At 57.5% G+C, this 20,926-nt stretch overlaps 1 protein-coding gene across 1 annotated transcript in view; it reads right to left on the bottom strand.

The window, feature by feature from the left end:
- Nucleotides 1-692: 692 nt before the first annotated feature.
- SND1 (staphylococcal nuclease and tudor domain containing 1) overlaps nt 693-20,926 on the bottom strand; it is a 419,819-nt gene continuing 399,585 nt past the window's right edge. The window contains exons 17-24 of the mRNA XM_027968778.3: nt 14,672-14,860; nt 9,542-9,683; nt 6,130-6,253; nt 5,189-5,258; nt 4,138-4,251; nt 3,223-3,426; nt 1,435-1,479; nt 693-1,325 (exon numbers count right to left, since the gene is read on the bottom strand). Of these exons, the coding sequence (XP_027824579.2) occupies nt 1,260-1,325; nt 1,435-1,479; nt 3,223-3,426; nt 4,138-4,251; nt 5,189-5,258; nt 6,130-6,253; nt 9,542-9,683; nt 14,672-14,860 (954 nt within the window). The 3' untranslated portion in view covers nt 693-1,259. The remainder of the gene's footprint in view (nt 1,326-1,434; nt 1,480-3,222; nt 3,427-4,137; nt 4,252-5,188; nt 5,259-6,129; nt 6,254-9,541; nt 9,684-14,671; nt 14,861-20,926) is intronic.

Here is a 20,926-nt window from a genome sequence, read left to right as displayed (position 1 = left end):
GATGAGCTCCACAACACGTGCACACCTGCTTTCTCACTCTGAGAAGCACGGGGGCATCTCACCACACACACTGCAGCAGCCACTCTTAGGGTGCCCCCTCGGGGCCTAGGAGTAGTCTGGGGTTGCGGGCACCCTGGCAAGTCAAACAGAGCCAGAGCTAACCTGGAGAGACTGGCTCGCCTCAGCCTGGGCCTCGACCCCTCTTGGAGCCCCTCATTCTCCAGTGGACACTGGAGGGATCCAGGTGGAGACCAGGGGCCTCGACCTCAGTGTACTGCGAGAGTCTGTCTGGGCATTAGGCTTTCCTTTCGCTGCAGCAGGAAGCCAGAACTCACCTCACTTCTCTCAGCGAGACCCTGCTGGTCCCTTGGCAGGTGCTGGTGGGTCCGGCCAAAGGACAGGCCCAGCAACCTCTCTCCTGGGTACCGTATGCTGAGCTGCTGAGGTTCTTGAGAGCAGTCACGTGCAGATGAGTCAAAAGAGAAGACCTGCAGGCTTCTGCACGATGGCCATGGTGCCAGTATGCCCACCAAGCCCCGGGAGTTGCTCTGAAGTTCTGCCCTGATTCCTGTGACTGGCTGTTTTCAGGGAGCGTGGTCAGGCACGCTTGGGGGTCATTTGAGCGCCAAGCTGCCTCCTGGCTGGAGTTGTTGAGATTCTGGGCTCTGGGCTCCACCATCACCAATAAGAGCTGCAGACAGCATGTACTATTTTATTGGGCCTCAAAAGCTTTAAATACAGAAATAGGGAGGGCTTGGGCAAAGGGGCAGATGTGGACACGCTGGCATTTGAGAATGGACGTATCAGAAAAACCACATAATCAACAGCTGGACAGAGAGCCGGGGAGAAAGACGGTCTGGGGTGGACGTGGGGTGCCAGTCGGCAGCAGGCCTTGGGGCGAGGATTAAGCCCCCGATTAGGACAAAGTCTTTCATGTTTCTTCCTGATTTGAGGACAATTAAAAAAAAAAAAGAACAAAAACCCCCACAAACCTCCAAACAGAAACAAAATCAGCTGGGAGAGATAGTGGAGGGCAGTGTCTGTCCTCTTGGAAGACAATGCCTGCCCCCTGAAAGCCGTGGTGGTGGGGGGCTCTTCCCACCCCCTGCCCAGATGCCACCCTATGAGACATTCCCAGACACTGAAGCAAAGCTGGACCCAATCTATGCCCCGATTTGAGGTCTGGAGCTGAAAACACCCTCCCGGCAGAAGAAAGGGTGCTGGCGTGAGCGGTGCTGGGGGTCAGACCCGGTGCCTCCTTAGCGGCTGTAGCCAAACTCATCTGCGTCGTCAGCTCGGAAGTCTCCGTAGCGCCACAGGTTCAGCTGTGAGAAAACAGCAAACGGCTCGTCAGGGAAGGCAGGAGAGGCTGGAACCCGGATGGCCAAAGCCCCTCTCCCAGCACCCTCTGGGGCTCCTGAGGCAAAAACTCACCCTGGCACTCTTGGCTGACTCCTGGGCGTTCAGGTATTCTGTGATCTGGGAGGGACAAGAAAACAACGGGATGGATGGTCAAGGTGGGGGTACTTGCAGCTGAGCAGCCAGAGGGGCCTTGCAGAGGCCCAGGTCAGGTCACATCACTCCCCTGCTCAAGGGGTTCCCAGCTCCCTCCAAGGAAAATCCAAGTGCAGAGTCGCCGTCTCCTTGCTGTTTCCAGACTCTGCTGGCTGTTCCAATCGCCTGAAACATGCTTCTCTCTCCTTTCCACCTGGCTACCTATCTCACCTGCTCAAGCCTCTGGTTAAGAGTCACCTTCTTAACGAGACCTCATGTGATTCCCTTTTGAAAATTATGACCAATCCCCCACATTCCCAATCCCCGTTACTTCTACTTGCTCTTCCCATCGCACTCATCGTCTAATGTCTAATTTTGTTGACTTTTTTATTCTTTGTCTCCTCATGTTTGAATGCAAGTCACATAGGGCAGGAATGTTGTCTCTTATTCAGAGATGTGCAGATCCTCAAAAACATTTACTGAAAGAATGAGTAAGTGAATGAATAAACACATCAGGTGTTTCTTAACACTGTATTCTTGCCTGGAATATCCCATGAACAGAGGAGCCTGGTGGGCTGCAGTCCATAGAACTGCAGGGTTGGACACGACTGAAGCGACTTAGCACTCACACAGACACCAGAAGCGTTACGGGTAGTTCCATACGGGGGACACTAAGATCTCCAGGTTTATAGTGAAACTTAAGCTAACTCCTAGGAGTGATCCAAGAAACTGCAGGGAGACTAGGGGTCAGGCCCCTCCTGTCCAGACAAGACACAGGAGTGATCCACAGTGAAGTCTTGTTCCAAATGAATTATCAACCCACATAACTAGAGCTACACACCCACCAACCCTCATTCCGCAAGTGAGGAGAGCGGAAAGGCACAAAGGGAAGCAAGGCCTAGTGGAGAGAGAAGAATGTTGGTTTCAACCCTGCTGCTTGAGTCCCTCCAGCTCAGGAGGGTGGGGGAGCTGGGTGCTGCAGAAGGGCACAGGGGCTTCCCACCACCAGCCTGGCCTGTCCCTGGAGGCTGGCCTGTCGTGGGGAGAGGCTGGGGAACTGGGATGGGAACAGTGCTAAGTGGGAGAAGCCTGGCTCTAAAGATCTACCACTGAGCTGTGCAAGGTGGTTCCCCAGCTGGCAGACCCCCATCCTCGTGGTCCACCCTAGGAGCAGTCAGGCTGGTTGCACTCTCCTCACTTCATGAACGGGAGACTCAAGTGTCCAGTGGTTGATCCCCAGGGCCAGATGTTTTACGAAGGAGGAAGGTGGGACTCAGGCCCAGCTCCCCACAGGCTGGAGGGGGTTGTGGCAGTCTTCTGGGTAAGTGGCTCAGGCGGCACTGAGTGCTGGGAGCTGCTGATGGGCTCGGAGAGGAGGACACGAAGACAGGAGAGACAGCACGCTGGGCTGTGACCCTCTCTGCACCACCCCTGGCACAGCTTCCTGGCCTGTCACCGAGGGGGATGGGCAAAGGGAAACTTTCTGCTCCAGTTTGCAGCTGCAGTTTTCAGCCAAACCGGCAGCCTATTAATTTGGGAAGTAATTAACTCTTTTAAAAAACCCCCAACAAACCCAAATCCATTATCTTTCCCCTGCAGGAGCAGCAGGATGGTGGGTCCCTGCTCCTTCACTGGCTCCCGGGGGGCACCCACCCTCCCCTGGGACGCAGGGGTTGCTCCACCCCCACAGCACAGACCACTTTTGTCCCGCCCCCCCACAGCACGTACCACTTTCTGGAACTGCTTCTCCTTGCGCACCTCCACCATGACCAGCCCCTCCTTCACCAAGCCCAGCCCCACGTCCCCCTTGGAGTCAGCGAACTGCAGGGTGACATGCGGGCAGCCGGCGCTCAGGTGCTCCACGTTGAGCAGGCACTGCGTGTTCTGGATGTCCCGCACCACGCTGTCCACTGCGTCGGTCCGGGCATCCTCCTGCGGCGGGCACAGACCCAGGTCAGCGCGAGAGGCTGGTGCCAGCCAAGAGCTGCGAGGGCCCCAGGTCCCGGACCTCCAGGAAGTCTGCTTAGACGTGCCAGCATCACCTCACTACCTGCTCAGCTCAGACCCCTCCCATCTACGGTACAAAGAATAACCTCCCTGCTAGGGCAGACAAGGGCCCGACTCACCTCCTGCCACTGCCTGCAGCTGGTAAACTAGTCTTCACCCAGTGTGCCCTGTCCCACCAGGCTCCCCTTCCCAATCCTGCGCATGGTTCAAGAGCTGACTCAGATGTGCCAAGGCCGCCTTGCCTTGACCCAGACCTCCCTGGCCACGCCCCCCCCCCCCCCCCGCCGTCATCACTGTCTCCAGCCCCTCCCATCAGCCAGGACGGCCCCAGCGGAGGATTTCTGGCAGAGGTGTGACCCGGTCAAATCTATTTGGGACAGTCACTTCTGGTGGCACCGTCTGAGACTGGAAGGAGTACTGGGAGACAACTGCAGCCCAGAGCCGAGCAGGCTAGAGGCAGAGGCCCCATACGGGGGCCATGGTAGGGGCGCAGCCCCATGAGAGTGGGCGAGGGGGTGGGGGTGGGACCCAGGAAGGCTGTGCATTTAGTTCTCGTGGGTACGTGCTGGGGCCGCAGCAGTGGTCATGTGTCAGGGGATGGTCCCCTTTGGGAGGAAGAAAGGGGTGGAGACTCACATCTTGGGGCACCTGGATGAAGGCAAAGGCATACTCTGTGGCTTGAGCTGGTAGCACGCGGGTGCTGAAGGCAGGCGGCAGGGTGCCCAGGCGGGTGGACGGCAGGATCTCCCTCTGTAGAGGACACACCGGGCCAGCGGCGTCACGCACTGGAAGCCCCCTTGCTCTTGGGGGACGATTCAAGTGGCCAGGCCCCTGAGCACTCTAACTCAGCCCCATCCCGCACCTAGGACTCGTTTCCTTTCCACGTGCACAGGCCTGCGGGGTCAGCAAAGCCGGGGAGACGGGGCCTGGTGGTGGCACACCTGGGGGCTCCAATTGACACCGCCCACCTGATCACTGGGCTCTCACTGCTGTCTCCACTTTGCCCCATGCCTTCCCACCATGACAGGGGCTCCCTGACCACTTTCCCAAGGCTGGGGCAGGGTTGGGGGGCAGGGGTGCCTGGCTGGGAGAGCACTCTAAGATCAGGGTCCTGGCCCAGGTGTACAGGGCAACCCCAGTTGGCAAGACCCTGTCCTGTGTGTATTCCTGGGTGGTAGGCTAGGAGCATGGCCCCTCTCTGGGTTTTCTATTCACGGGGCCCCCCAACACCAGTCCTCAGGAGCAGCATGGCTCTGAAGGACAGCTTTCTCTCCTGCTTGCTGCAGGGAATGGTCAACACACTCTCAGGCCCAGTCCAAGGGGCATTTCTCCTGGGGATACCAGTCCCTTCTCAGCAAGCCTGGTTTGGGATGCGCTGGAGATCAGCACCCAGGCACCTTGCAGACCAGGAGACGGGGTGTACAGGGCCAGGACTTCACGGCCCCTCTTTAGAGTTTGGGCAGGAGGGAAACCGGGGCTGTGACTGGGCCTGGACAGGAGACCGCTCAGTGCTCACAGGCCTCTGAGCAGAGACACTGGTGTTGCCCAGTCCCTCAGGATGAGCACCAGAGAGGCCCACAGGGTCCCCATCCGTCAGGGAGGGAGGGGGAGCTCTAAAGCTCAGATGGACTTGACCTAGGGGCCGGCCCCTCCTGTGCTGCTCGCCCACCTCCGACCCTGCACTCACGTTGCCGTAGTCGATGTAGAAGACGTGTACTTTGGCAGGAGACTCGACTTTCTCCACTCGGGCGCGGTACCTGCAATGGCATCACGGGCAGAGCTCAAGGGACAGCCCTGAGGAGACTCCCCAGAGCCTCAGCGACGGCAGGCCAGGGGGTGCAGTGTTTCCCCGCCCAGGGCTCAGAATGAACACCCACGGGTGTCACAGGGGGCCAGTTTTCAGACTCCATCGGGACCCCATCTAATGGAATCAGAGCATAGCTGGGAGCAGAGGGAGGGAGAGGGGAGCATGAGGAGCAGATTAATGTGTCCTTGGGGCATAAAGCAACAAGACTAATGACTAGATTGATGTCTGCTGTTTAAACCCAGCACACTAAACAGCAGCTGTAATTAGCCGGCAGATCTGTCTGGGAGGCCGCAGCAGGGAACGCATCCAAGTCACTTCGTCACCCTGGGAAGGCCATGGGCCCTATCCTTGGTAGATCAGACGTAAGTGACCTTCCTGCAGCCTGGGAGTGCTGCTACTCCTGTACCAAACAGCTGGGGTGGAGGGTGGTGGCTGGTTTGGGCTCACAGGAACCAGCGATCCCCTCACCAACCCTGCCCTCTCCTGACATTGTCTCTCCTGTACGGGGTGATGGGGTGCTGCAGAGATGCAGCCAGCCAGGGCACCCCCAACAGAAGAGCCCAGGAGAGAGGAGGAGGGATACTCCTGTACCTTAGAGGCCGACTGCAGAAAAACTGGGTTACACTGCAGGTTGCAAATGGGCAACACAGAGGACCACTCTGGAGAGCTGGCCAAGGTCAAGAGCGACCACTCAGTGGAAAGCAGGCCGATACAGTGAATGCCTCGAGTCTGGCTGGCGTTTCTGCCGGCTGGTGCCCTGGAGACAGACCTCCTCTTGCTCCTGCTTAAGACTCTGCCTTGCTCGGGTCCAGGTGGCTTACCATTCTCCGTCTACGAATTTGGCGATGCAGAACTCGCCCCGGCGGGGGTCGTAGGAGCCCTCGACGGGAGGGTGGCTGGCAATGTCATTGCGCATGCTCTCCATCAGCTTCTCCAGCTGGGTGCCTGTGGGGAGGAAGAGGGAGTGAGACCCGGGTGCCACGTCCCCTGGAGCCTCATCTCTGGATGGGGCCGGGTGGAAGACGAGCCCAGGGAGTGGGCAGGATGTGGACTGTTGCAGGGTGCCCACAGCACTGGCTTGCCCCCATCCTGCAGGGAACGTCTCTTTGGTTCCTGCTCGAGGAGGTTCACGATATTTTGCAGATATTTCAGGCCTAAGAGGTACCCAGCCTTCCAGTCTTGGCTGTCCCTGGGGATGCGCAGGGACTGTTCCTGGGCTTTGGTTTAGGAGGTGGAGAAAGTGAGTGGACACCAAGCAAGGCCCAGGCCAACCTGCCTTCTCCACTCCTACCAGGGCTGGCCCTGGCCTGGGCCACAGAAGTGGTGACGGACAGTAGCCACTCTCTGCCTAGTCTCCCAGGGACAAAAGTGGAGCTGAAGGAGGGGGCCCCCGATGACCCTGCACAAGGAAGGGCCTCAGAGTCTGTGAAAGATGGGAGCGAGTCCGGGAGCGGGGCCTAGTCTCAGTCTGTTCAGACGTGGCCGCTCCGACATGACGCGTCTAGAAACATGTGCGGAACCGAACCTCCAAGCCAACTCACTGCCCTCCTCCACGGGGTTGGGCGGGGCCCCTTCCTTGCCTTTTCTTTCCTAAGCCATTCTCCCTGGGTCATCCACCCGGCGGCTGGTCTGTCTGTCCCTGGGTGTGGCAACCCCAAGGTCTTCTCAGCGGCCCCCTCCTGCTGCATCCCGTCACCACCCTCTTGCTATGCGTCAGTCCCAGTGGCTTCTCCTTTACGTCCCTCTGGGTCTGATTCAAACTCTACACCTGGCCTTTTTCTGCCCGCTTCGTTTCCAGGGGGAGGGTGCTGGGCTGGGAGGGTGTGTGTGTGGTGGGAGCGAGGGATTCCTCCCCCACCCTCAGGGCCCGGGGCCACCCTGTTACACAGCCTGACACATGTTAGCCATCGCTGCCCTTGTCACAGCGGGCCTTATCCACTCCCTGTCTGGTTTATGCTTCTGCCACTGCACCGTGGGCTCCTTCAGGGCACAGACCATAGCTCACTTGATTCTGCCACTTCTCGAGACCTAGTAAAGCTCCGGCCATGCAGGGTGCTTGGCAACCACACTGTGTTGAAGAGGGGTCTGCAGGTTTGTGCCTGACCACACTCAGGCTCTGCCCTGGCCTTCACAAGATGGTTTCCGGGACATTTTAGAAGCAGCTGCCCTCCCCCTGCCTGGCAGTAAACTCTCTGTTCTCCTGCACCTGCATTTCTTGCCCAGACAGTAAAATTTCAGGGACATAGAAGCCTCCTCTACACAGATGAGATCTTGTAATACTTGCTCTATTATTATTATTATTTTGCTCCAAGGCAACAGCTCTGCGAATAGGCAAAGCCCTCTGGGAGGTCCTTACACAGAGCCTGGTTGGTCACGTAGGGCCAATGGCAATGCATTCGTTACTTCACCAGATCCTTCCCGAAGGCAGGCTTTAATTAAGAGAAGGGAAAAAGGGCGAGAGGATGTCCCTGCCTCCCAGAGGGGCCAAGGGTTTCAGGAGAGGGAGGCTGTGTATGTCCAGGTTCCTGTTCATGGATTTGATGGAGGGCAGGCTTTCTTTGGAGCTCACAGCCATCCAGGTGGCATGCCACGCAGCATGTCACTTGCTCCTCCAATCTTCCAACAATCCGTGGTTCCCCCCAAGTTCCCTTTTTCTCCTCGTTATCTGCCTTGGCTGCCACTTGGTGAAGTGTCCTGGCTTCTGAGAGCTGTCACCGACGGCCAGGCAGGGTGCGGAACCGACACAGGAAGCCTCTGAGATGACAGAGACCACGTGGCAAAGGCCTTGACTCAGCCTCAGGCTCTGCCCCCTGGAGACCCCAGCACCTGTCTGTACTCGGTGATAGTCCTACCTGGCAGGACCAGAGGCCAGGTGCAGCCTGCCTGGGAGCCGGGGTTCCCTGCGCAGGGTCTCCTTTGAGTTCCCTCTCCCCAAGCTCCCAGAGGGCCTTCTTGCCAGCTCCTGGGCTCAGGAGTAGCTCTCATTCCTACCTGGGCCACCTTCAGACCTGGAGGTCTCCTCCTGGCTCCATTACCCAGGCAGTGGCCAGGCCCCTCTCACCAGGAATGCTGCTGACCACGAGAGATCCTAACCCTGCAGGCTCAGCAGCTCATCTCAGCGCCTCCCTGGCTCTGCTCGCCTCCCAAGCCCAGCCCGAGGCTCAGAATGGTCGGTCTCCCCGGTGAAATGACACTGCTACAAATGCAGCTGCCCAGGCAGTATCGGGAGTGGGGAAGTGGCCGACACGAGGCTGTCGACCATCTGGAGTGGGCCTGGGGTGGCGCCGAGGAGGGCAGGGAGAGCCGCACCCTGGCACCCTGCCACCCACGGGGCTGCCTCCATGTTACTGACGTTTCCCGCCCCCTCCGCCTTGCAAAGACCTGGTTTCCTTGACCGAGAAGTAGCTTAAAGAGCTTTCTCCTCTGATCTCAGCTAAAATGTCTCCCTGCACAGGGCGGCAAATGAGAGGCGGGAGGTCAGGATGGACAGAGTAAAGGGAGTGGAGGTGGAAGCTGGGCCAGAGGGGCCCCAGTGCAGTTGCTGTGAGAGCCGGCTCTGCTGCCCTCTCTGCTCAGAAACCTGAGCTCTCTGCTGAGGGCAGGGGGTGGCAGGCACAGGGGATAGGACCCTGGCCTCAGTGCACAGCACTGGAGGGCAGGAGGAAGAGGGAAGACGGAGAAAGAGGGTCCTTCAGAAAGACTTCCTGGAGATGACTTCCCCTAGAGCGCCGCCTGTTTCCATGGCAACTGGTCAGCACTCGGGGCTTACAGGAACTTCTGGAGGAGGAGAAACCCCAGCAGAGACAAGCCCGGACTCCCCCTACCCTGCCCTCCCCGGGAAGGCTGAGGGGCAGAGGCGCTGAGCAGAGCCGGCATGCGATTCTCGGCCACATGGAGACCTCTGTCCATTGCTTCCTGACAAGCTCTGAGGGCACGATCCTCCTGCCCAGCCCTGCCAGGGGTGTCTGGGAGGAAAACAATGACCTAAGAGTCTCAGAGCACCACCCAGACAGGACTGGTGACCTCAGCAGTCCTCAGAGGACCGCTTAGCCTCACCGGCCCCGTTGCAGCTGAGAATATGACCTCGGGCCCACAGCGCCGCTCAGGGGCCTGGGAGGTGGGCAGCAGCCGCAAGCTGTGCAGGGAGGCCCCTGGAAGCCTGGGGGCCTGGAGGTGGGCCGGCCCTGCGCCAGGAGCTGTGAGGTGGTGGAAACGGGCCGGGTGTGCGCTCACCTGTCTCCACATCCTGCACGTAGAAGTGCAGGTCGTCGGTGATCTCCGTCACGAACACCGGCTTGTAGCTGGCCGAGCGCTCCTTCTCCTCCAGCACGGGCATCAACTCCTCCACGGGCTGCTCCTCGTAGTGGGCCCAGACCTGCACGTGTGGTCAGCAGAGGGGAGGTGAGGGGTTCAGGAAGTGAAGTCAGAAAGGATGCCAGGAAAGGGGCTCTGGGGAGGGGGGACCACTGCCCTGGGGGCGAGTGTGGGGGTGATGTTGCATCATGCTGGTCTGAGCCCCTGGAGGGCAGAGCTGGGGGTGGGGGAACTTCCAGTCTAGTAGCTCCCACACTCTGAGGCGTCTGGAACAACTGGGGATCTCCCTGGGAATGAAGGTGCCAGGGTACCCACTGCCCGCCCATCAGGATGTGCTCTAACGGTCCCAGGAAAATGGAATCAAACCTCAAGCCTCCCAGTGACTCCCACACATGCCAGGCGTGTGAGACCCTTGGCCCTGTGGTGGCGTCCAGTCCCCATCTCCTTCCCTCACACCCCCTGTGAGGGTCACTGAGCTCCCAGGGCCCTCTCACCGTCACAGGGCCACGGGCACTCCTGAGGCTCTGCAAGCGATGGTGCTGGGCCATGGAGGGGAGGGCCGCCGCTGTGCGAGGGTGCCGTCCTCTGCACCTCAAGGAGGCTGCCCTGACCCTGGCTTGGAGCCAGCCGCCGCCCTCCACTTCCCTCCCCCTCCCTCCCCCAGCCCGGCACTGTCAGGGCTGCAGTGCTCAGAAGCGATGCGGGGTGACAGCGCGTCAAGGCCAATCCCGCGGCCAGGAGATTGTCTCAGTAGTGAGGCCTGTCAGAGCAGGGGAGGGAGACGGCCTTCCAGCGGGGCGGCGGAAAGGGGCTGGGGAGTCTGGGGGACTGGACCACACACTGGGTCCCTCAGACACACACACACAGGACTCGGGCAGGCGGTGACAGAAGTTATTAGCCCAAACCTTATAGGCTCACTAGGGGCCACACTAAACGTTACCCAAGTACTAGGTCATCTAATCCTCACAAGCTTTTCAAAAGGAATCAACACTACTCCCGATTTTAGAAACGAAGAAACCGAGGCACACAGGCTTGCTAGACGTGGCAGGACCAGGATTTGAACACAGGGGGCTGGGCCCTAGAGCCCTTCAAGGGGAATATTGGCATCACCTGGGCCCCTGAACACAAAAGGCAGCAATGAGCAGTGGGAAAAGTCGTAGGTGGGAGTTGTGGACTCTGATCCTTTCATTTTCCCCTTTAATTTGCTGTGTGACCTCGGTCAAGTCACATGCCTTCCCTGAGTCTCCTTTTCTTCCCCTGCAAGAGGTGGTAGTTAGACCACGTGAGCCTTCTGCTACACACAGACTCCTGGGGCATGGTGGAGTGGTGCACCAAGAAACATATGCAAGCTGGAATTACTGAACCACTTTGGGCCACACCTGTGAAACCATGCTCTTGCCTCTAATGTGGCATGAGTGCGTGTCCTTCCACTGGAAGGAGAGGCCTCGGCCCCGGGAACTGGAATGAGCAACAGGGACTTTCTGAGCTTGGTGGGGAGGCTGCCCGGGAGTGGCAGAGACGTCGCCAGAGGCATTCCTGGCCCAGCAGTCTGTGCTGTGTGCCAGCCCCACCAGCACCACTCTCCAGACTGTGCCCCTACCTCTGCAGACCAAGTCAGGGCCTCCCTCCGCTCCTGTTCCCTACCTTTCCCAGGCCCCTGCGCTGGGTCCTGAGCTGGCCCCCATCCTAACCCCATCCCACTTGCCTCGGCTGCAGGGGAGGGAGGCTTCTTTGCCTTGTGGACAGAATGGAAACAGACTGACAGGCTGAGAGTAGAAACTCCTCAAGCCAAGGTGCCTCAGGCGACAGCGTCAGGCTTCCTCCTGGAGAGAGACGGTGGGGCATTTTCCCTGGCAGGTTCATGGGCCAGCGGGGTGGAGGTCAGGGATGATGCAGACAGAGCCTTGGGGTGGCCCTCGGGCCCCTTTCCTACCAGGAGGCAGAGACAGGCCAGTCCTATGGGGTCCCACAGCTCATGGGGCAGCGGGCAGGTGGGGAGCAGAGGACACTGGAAGCCTGAGTCTGCCCAAGGCCAAAAGAGGTGGAGCTGCTTGTCAGATGGGGCGCTCCATTTCTGAGAGGGCAGGCTTGGCCCTCAGTCACAGAGCCCTGCAGGGCCCCTGCAGAAGCTGGTCAGTGTGGTCCGCTCAGGTGGCTTTGTGGTGGGAAGGAGTCAGTCAGCTAGAGGGCAGGTCCCCACCCTTAGAACAAGGGCAAGCTGGGCCCACACCGACTGCGGTTGTCCCTCTGCAGAACCTGGGCAGGGAGGGGCTCACACGTCAGCCAGACACCCTCTGTGACCCCTCGGTGGCCCTGGCTACAGATCCCGGGGGCTAGTGGGCAGGGAGCCCCCTCCCTCCTCTGCTCTGCACTGCTGGGTCAGCCACTTCCTGTCCTGCTCAGATCCCCTGCACCCCGGGGCCAGCTTAGTGGCAGAGGAGAGGGAGTCTCTTCTGTCCTCACCTGCCCGCACCCCGCCCCCCACCGCCTTCCCTGCACATCCTCCCGGGGGAGCCCCAGGTCCTCCTCCTGGCAGGCTGCGGGCCATGTGGACCGAGGTTCCACTGCATGAAACCTTTCCTTTCTAAATCCTATTTAATACCACTGCTCAGGAGGCTCTGGAGGTGGGGCTGGCGTGCGGCCAGGGTGGTGGAGGCCTGCAAGCCCGCAGTGGGGAAGCTAAGCTCAATAAAAGCCAATCGATGGCCAATCCAGGCCTGTCAAGGGCCCTGCCAAGGTACGAGTGGGGCAGGGGATATGGGGGACAGACAGCTGCCATCTGAGGCTTCCTCTCTCGCCCTTAGACCTGCCCAGGATCCCGAGAGGAGGGGGAGGGGGAACCCTGCAAGCAGCTTCCTACAGACTGGCCTCTTCACTAAGGAGAGGAGACGGCAAGGCGTAGGGGGCATCAGGCCTTGCAGGGAGGCAGCTAAATTCTCAGAGTGGGGAACACAGCATTGTTGGAGCTCCCCATTCAGACCTGCTCACATGGACATAATCACACACACCCAAGACTTCTGTGTGCCCCTGGTCTCACAAAATCTCTCGTTATTAGCTTCCTCAGCCCACAGGGACCACGATGATCTCTTAACCCCAGATGCGCCTGTCTCTTGACAGCTAAGGCAGCTCTCACGGGGTCACCGGCGGGGCAGGCTGGGGATCCTGGGGACGCCTCAGATACCAAGTTTACTGCTCCCCAGCTGACCCCCAGATTCTCCCATCTGAGTCCAGCTAACTCAGAGGGCTGCTGCAAGGCTCTGCCCACACTGTTTGCAGAGAGCAGCCCCGCCAGAAGGAGGGGGGTCAGGCTAGATTTCCCCCAGGCCTCAAGGAGGAGGGGATATGCAGGAGGGCCCCCGGAGGCGGGCGGGCCCTCGCACTGAGAGTGGTGTGCTGCATTTTAATTGGACTGGAATAAAAGCACGCAGCCTGTGTAAGTAATTAATCACTGGTAATTACTCCTCAGCACCATCACGTGGCACCAGAGAAATGATGACTTGGGTTCTTCCAGACAAATCCACTGCGTAGTAAATAGTGATGCCTGGCTCAGCACCTAAGCAAGGGGCTACGCTTTGGCCAGACTCCCTTCTCTGTCCTCTCCTTGGTCCCTCTGGGGTCTCTACTCTCAGACGGCAGAAGGCTACTCAGATCTGAAGAGATGGCTTCCAGGCTCAGGTGCCGAACAGCCAGGGAGCAGGGCCAGGGGGCAGAGATACTTTTAGAATCTGGGCCTTAGAGGTGGGCGCTTGCTGAACTGTCCCGCAGCTGTTAACTGGTTCAACCTTTGCACCACCTCTCCTCTATTCCCTACAGTGAGCAGAGGACACAGTGGGTGTCAGTCTTAAGTTCAGCTGTCACAGAAAGGAAACCCAAGAGGAAGTGCCTCTGCTGTAGGAGCCGAGGCTCCTGCTTCCCTATCACTCTAGGAAGACAGGCTACGATGGGCGCTGTAATGGAGCCAGAACTGGGACGGAAGTGGAACCCTCCCCAGAGGCCCCATGGCGGCCTGCTCACCCTCCAAGACGCGGGCAGTCTCTTCCACCTGTCTCGGCCTTTGGAGCCACCTCTCCCTGGAGCCCTTCCAGCTCTGGTAGGGTCGGTCACCTGTCCTAATCTCTAGGGGATGAGACTAAGAGCCACAGAGATCCCAGAAGTCCTCCGGCACCTGGCCCCTGGGGGAAGTGTGATGCTCTCTCATGGGAGAGGTGGGAGGAGCTGGAGGCTTCTGGGCCCCGGGGCCCCCCACTCCTTTTGGCAGGTGTCTGGGCCTTGGCTCTGAGAGGCGAGTTGTAAGCCAGATGGCTGCCCCATGGGGAAGGAAACATTTATTCCTGGAACAAATTTATGGCTCAGCACGGCTGTCCCATGAAATCCTCCTCAAGCTCTGAGAAGCCCTGACAAATTGGTGGCCGGCTGATTTATCCCCATTATCAGGGCTGAGCTGTAAGTCAATGGCGACAGGCTGTGGGGGTAGGGGCAAGGGGCTGCCGAGCCCGGCTCCCATCACCAAACCGCTGGGTTCCTTAATCGTCCATTTGCTTCCAAAAGCTGCTTTCCAACCCACCCCCCTTGTCTCTTCAATGCAGTGTCTGCACAGACTGATGGGCTGTAAATCTGCTGTCCTAACAGCTTTATGCATCTCCTGGGGCAGCTTCCAAAATGGGCTTCCCTGCAGGGCAATGTGAAGGAAATTCAGACATGGGCTGCAGGCCACCCAGCCTCTCCGAGAGCACTGGAGGGTCAGGGCGGGGGAAGAAGGCCTCTGGTCTCGGGTGACCCTGGGCTCCAAGGTCACTGTCTAGGCAGCTTCCGGTGCCAGGCCCACCAGAGCCGGGGTGATGGACAGGAGTGCTCAGAGAGGGTCTGGGGCCTGCCTCAGCATGGGGTTGCTGACGTGGGGTCTGACACCAACACCAGCCGGAGTCACTCAGTTGACGGGGGACAGAAGCCTCTGTCTGTAGTATGGAGGCAGCAGTGCTGGTGTGGAGGGAAGGGAGGGCAAGAGACGGCAGCCGCTCCTTCCCCGCCAGGCCCCATTCCACAGCCTACCTTCTCCTTTTTTTGCTTGGCGGCCTCCTCGGCAGACAGCAGGGATTTGTAGTAGGCGCTGCGCTCGGCGGTGAAGTGGACCTTGGAGAGCGCGTGCTCCACCAGCAAGACGGACAGGTTGGCGCCGTCGATGTGCAGCCAGCCGATGAAGTTGCCGGCCTTGTCCATGCTCTCCACCTCCACTTCTACCTAGGGAGCAGAAATAGGGGTGTCAGCTAGCAGCGGGAGCCTGGGGTGGGCAGGGGAGGAGAGAGGCCCCGGGGCCACTGCCACCATGCTCACTCCACGGGCAGGAACAGCTGGAACGGTGAGTCAGAGCGTGAGCTGGTGAGAGCCTCTGAGAACCCTTCACCTCAGTGCTGTGAGCTGGTCTATCTTTTCAGCTTCTTGCACCCCAGAACCACCGTTAAGAGATATGCCACTGACAAAGCAACTTCAGAACTCTCCTCTCCTCAAATCCCCTCCCCTTCCTCTTGAGCTGTGTGTGTGTTTGTGTGTGTACACAGCTAAAGGTCAGGGGTGAGTCAGGCAACACCCACTCCTCTTCAGCACCCACTGAGCCCCAGCTCTGCTAGGAAGACAGGCAAGCCTTGGGTGGAAGTGGAGAGCAAGGCAATCCCCAAGGAGGGGAGAACCTGTGTTCTTCCTGGAAGAGCTGAATGAAGTCATGCTTAATGAAGGCAATAAAAGCAGTGGGATGAGAGCCAGGTGAGAAGAGGCGGGAAGGGGACAGGTGGGCACAGTACACTGATGTGCAGGGGCAGTTAGGGGGTGATTCCAGTTTGAGGTTACCCCTTTCTAGGGGTGTGCTCACCGCCATCAGCCCTGACTTCCGGGCCGAGCACACTGACTGATCCCCAGAGCCAGCAAGATCCCTGCAAAGCCCAGGGGCTCCCGGGCCTCCCCACCTGAGGGCTCCCCGAGACCCAGGACCCCTGACCCAGCAAGGATGCCGCTCTACCTCATAAAGGCAGTGGCCCAGGAGGAATTCCTTCTCAGCTTCTCTCCCAACCTCTTCCCCTGCTAAAGGGGCCTGTAAAAGCCTTCACTGCCAAACGTAAAAACTTGTATTCATTTAAACGGCTTCAAGCTCGATTAAGCAATAAAATGAGTGTCTAAATACCTGGGAGTTCTCTGAAGCCTGGGCAAGAGCCAGTGGCAGCTGCTGAGGACACGAATAGGAAGGAGCCGGGGTCCCGCCTTCCCGGTCCTGCTCTTTGTCCCTGCTCTGGGAGTCGCGTCCCCAGCATCTCTCCCGGCAGAGTTAGGACTCTGCCAGGTGTTCTTCCTATTTGTGAACACCCTCTTCCTACACGAAGCCCCCTGTGACCCTTTCAGGTGGAATGCAAGTTCAACAATGCCTGAAGTGGGGGTGTACTGCAGAAGGGGATACGAAGAGTTTATTAGAGCTAGGAAAAGAAGGTATTATACCCATCCAATCCAACTTGATTTTATTAGTGGGGAAACTGAGACACAGGGGCAGTGGGGCCAGAAAGGGGCAGAGATGAGAGCAGAGGCCAGCCTGCCCTGCTAGCCTTCTTTCTCCACTGCCTCCTTGGCGCCTCCCCTCCTCTCCCAGCCCTGTCTCAAGAGCATCCTTCCTCCAGTCACACCCCTGACTCCCCCCCCACCCCCCTCCACACACAGTCCACTGGGTTAAGGCCAGCTCCCCCCACCATTCAGAACCCTGGACCTCGCCCCTCCCTGGTGGAGCCAGGGTGGAAGTGCTGGGCTCTGCTGGGTGGGGTCCACCCCACACGGGCACCAGGCTGCTGATGGCTGGAGGGAGGGAGGACCCGTAACTGTCGATGGCAAAACTGGTCTCCCCTTTCTCTAATCCCAGCAATTAATTCACTGGGAGGACCTGTGTGTGTGGCAGAGAACAGGTGGGCAAAATGGTACACGATAGAGCACAAGTGCCTCAAGAGCTCGCCAGCCAGTAAATTCACTGAAGTGAGTGACAAACTGCCCGAAGAGCCCTCTGCCACCTTGCAAGTGCCCTGGGTGCTGCAGCACTGCGCGTCCCGACAGTGGGAGGGCCAAAGGTGGAGGAAGAGGCTGCGGGCTTGTGGGACACAGACGAGAACAGGGATGGAAGGACAATGCATGGGAAGACCGCCTCTTCTTCATTTGCCGCGCTTTATCAAGCATGCTAAGATCAAGCGGCAGCTGATCCCAGACGACTTCTGGGAGGAGTGGAGGACTGCCTGCCTTGTGTTTGGGGGCTCAGGAGACAATGGGTAGAGTGGGAGTGCCGACACTGGCTCCTACCACCAATCCATGGGACTCCTTTGCATCTGGGGGCTCCCGAGACCCCTCCTCATGCCCAGCTGAAAACAAGTCAAACTGGTACAGTTCCCAGGCCCACACCAGCGCCTCGTCTTCTTCCACTGTGTTCATTGCCAGGTGTCCTTTTCCTAAAGCCAGGAAGGCTGCCCTGATCAAGCACGAGCCCTCCCTCCAGCCCCCAGGCTCGTGGTGGGCCGCTGCAGCTGTGACGAGAAGCCCGTGGCTTCTTCTCACACTAGGTTCCTGCGGTGGAGGAAAGAGCCTCCGAGACATGAGCTGCAGGGGCGACCAGACAGGTACAATCCGTCTCTCCTGTCAGGCGCCCAGGCTCAGACCCTGCTCGCCAACCTCTAATTCACACTTCACCCTCTGAGGCCACAAACCAGATGCCGACCTCTCAAGGCTCCTGCGGGGGAGATGCCAGCGAGTGACTAAGCAGCCACACCTGGGGCCAGCACCGCTGGGGAGCAGCCAGGCTCTCTTGGCAGGTGAGCTCTGGCTTCACACGTACCGAGCCTCTCCCTGCCGGCAATCGATACGCTAACTTGGGCTTGACAAGCCCCTGGGCCCAGCCGGCCGCAGAGGAAAGAAATCTCTGGCCTTGGGCACCGTGCTGCTGCCCAATCCGTCTTGGGCTGTGGAGGGAGAGATAAAGCTGTCGCCTGCGGGTCCCCGCTTCTCCTTTTATTACAGCTGCTGCCACCACCGTAATTTCTCAGTCAAACAATGGGGCTTTAGGGAAGGTAGGCTGGTCTTAGAGGAGGGTTGGGGCTGGGCCAGTGTTCCTGCTGCACCTAGGTCTCTGGGCTTCTGGCCTTGCTTGACATGCCCCAGCCTAGATGGGCAGAGGGTTCAGGGTGAAGTCTTGACTACACAGGGAGCAAACAGAGGGTACAGTGGGCACTCCTAGGTTGGTCTACATGTTCATCTTTCATCATGTCTCTCTTTCACACTCACTGCTGAGAATTTGTAACTTGACTATAAAATTCCATGGGTCTGTATCTGTGACAGGCTTCCCTGGTGGCTCAAGCAGTAAAGAATCTGCCTGAAATGCAGGAGACCCAGGTTCAATCCCTGGATCAGGAAGATCCCCTGGAGAAGGAAATGGTGACCCACTCCAGTTTTCTTGCCTGGAAAATTCCATGGACAGAGGGGCCTGATGGGCTGCAGTCCATGGGGTCTCAAAGAGTTGGACAGGACTGAGCAACTAACACTTTCAGCTCTTCATATCTGTAAAAGCTCCATTTCTCTATTCAACTTTAAGACTCAATCTTAAGACTCATCAAATTTTTGGTATTTTTCTAATTAAAAAGATATATACATACTCACTCTCTCTAGTTATCTGTGATACTTATTGCTATAAAGTTACTGTGAACAAAGAATTAGGGAATCCTGAACCACTGCCTCCCAGGGAAACACAGGGTTGGTTCCTATAAGACTCCAGTTACATTTCTATCAACTTATCAATACACAACCTGCTTTGATGATGGTTTCTGTTTAAAGACACTGTATTTAATACATATTGATGATTCATTAACAATGAACTCACAGCCAAGAGCGCTGTCACTCATGCCTGAATAAAGCTTATCTAACACATGGATTTTCTCCTTAAGGCGCATCACAGCCGTCCTGCACTCAGGAACACTAGACAGCACTTTAGCGCTATGCTTAGGGGCCATTTTTAACTGCAACATAAAGTGCAGAAACCCTGAAAACCTCGGTGCTAAGCAGACCTGAGTAGGACATTTGTTTGCAGGATGAGAGCTGAAACAAGAAGGCAGAGCCACTGCATGTGCAGCCTCAGCTGGGAATGTTCTTCCTGGGAGACTCGCTGCTCTGTGCACATTCACAAATGATCCAAAAAGTTGCAGGGGTACTGACAGAGGTAACAAATTTCAGCAAGTGAGTGAACTCATAAATGTGGGCTCACTTATAATCAGGATTTACCATATACAGATGTTGTAGCTGTTATAGTCGCTAAGTTGTATCCAACTCTTTGCAACATGCCAGGCTTCCCTGTCCTTCACTATCTCCTGAAGTTTGCTCAAGTTCATGTCCATTGAGTCAGTGATGCCATCCAAGCATCTCATCCTTCTCCTCCTGCCTTCAATCTTTCCCAGCATCAGGGTCTTTTCCAGTGAGTCGGCTCTTCACGTCAGGTGGCCAAAGTACTGGAGCTTCAGCTTTAGTCCTTCCAATGAATATTCAGGATTGATTTCCTTTAGGATTGACAGGTCTGATCTCCGGTATACAGAGTATGAGCAGAAATTTCTTGCAAGTTGCCTCCAACTGCAGACAAGAATTAGGGGAGGCTCTCTCTTGTCAAGTGCACAGGAAACCTCTTTTGGTCTCTTTCTGGCTACCCCAAGTGTTGGTGAGACATTACTCATGGAGTGCGGTGTAAAGTGAGATGTGCTATATACAACGTGGCTGCCTGTCTCTTCAGCATCTTGGACGAGATGTTTCACGAAGAGACCTGGACTTTCTGTCCAGTGGCTGGGAGGCTTCCTGCAACGGCACTAGCATCAGGGAGGTAAGGCCTTGGGTGATCACCATGGGCTGCCACAGCACTTCATGTGGGCATTTGGTGTGTACACAGGTGGGCTGATAATAGCCTTGAGGGGCTCACAGGTACATGTGGACACAAGCAATGTCAGCAACAGATGATGGCTTTCCTTACTCCCCATCCTCAACACTCATACTGAAGCCAAATGCTGGGACTTAGGAACACATGGAGCTGGGGGGAGGAGAGGCTCTGAGAAGGGGGTGCCACGTGCAGGGGGTGGCTTTGTGATAACTCTGGTTAAGACAGAAGATGGTTAAGAGCCTAGATGTCTAAAGGGCAGACCTGACCCTCAGGAGCTGAAGGACACGGAGGTGCTGCCACATTGGACATCCTGGATGCTCTGCTCACCTGCCAGCATCTCTCGTCCTCTGCTCCTGATGCTGGCAGAGTGGGCGGGGATTTTGTGGTTCTGAACTAGGCCCCGTGAGCTGAGCTCTTCCAGATTCAACACCATCTTCCTGTGACGGCTTCCCTAACCTTGGCCTGCAGTGAATTGAACACCTGGCCTGGATATCTCCCTCTGACACTCAGGGACCAGTGTAGAGCACAGAGGTTAAGACCATAGACTCCGGAGCAGAGACGTTTACTCACCATCTCCTTGACTTTTGGTGAGTCAATTACCTTGGAATTGTGATAGTACCTATCTCAAAAGATGTGTTTTGATGACTAAATGAGCCAACATAAGCATGTTAAACACTTAAAAGGGTGCTTGACACACAAATGCTTCTTCAATTATTTACTTCCTGGGGAGGAGCAGTTATTTCAAAATGCCCCTATTCACCAGCTAAAATGGTGCCAGTGGTAAAGAACCTGCCTGCCAATGCAGGAGACATGAGACTTTTGTTTGATCTCTGGGTTGGGAAGAGTCCCTGGAGGAGGGCACGGCAACCCACTCCAGTATTCTTGCCTGGAGAATCAATCCCACAGACAGAGAAGCTACAGTCCATGGGATCGCAAGAAGTCAGACACTGAAGCAACTTAGCACTCAAGCAGACCGTCAGCTCCAATGGGAACCAAGCTTGTTCTCTAAATCTACCCCAGAGCTGGGTGTACTGACTGGGCCACAACACGGTAGAAAGAGCATGAATCCTGCAGTCAGACAGACCTGGACTCAAATCCTAACTCTGACCATGAGTTTTTGGTGATGTACAATGGCATCCACTTCCTTCAACTCAGCGCCAGCCGACAGCAGTCAGGCTAGTTGCAACCAGCAGCAGCTCTGCTCGGCTGAGCTCAATTCCCTTGGTTCTCACTCAGAGAGGTAGGTGACGGAAGAGGTGGTTAATCAGAGTGGGCAGGGGTGGGGAATCTTTCTCCACCACAGGGCCAATCAGGGGGTGTGGTCCGGCCAGCCACGCCCAGTGGGAAAGCAGCTAGACCCACTGGTCCCGGGCTGTCTG

Source organism: Ovis aries, chromosome 4, assembly GCF_016772045.2.
Source record: "Ovis aries strain OAR_USU_Benz2616 breed Rambouillet chromosome 4, ARS-UI_Ramb_v3.0, whole genome shotgun sequence".
Classification (NCBI taxonomy): Eukaryota; Metazoa; Chordata; class Mammalia; order Artiodactyla; family Bovidae; genus Ovis; species Ovis aries.
The sequence above is the reverse complement of the archived record's forward strand: the minus strand, read 5'-3'. Positions and strand labels throughout refer to the sequence as shown.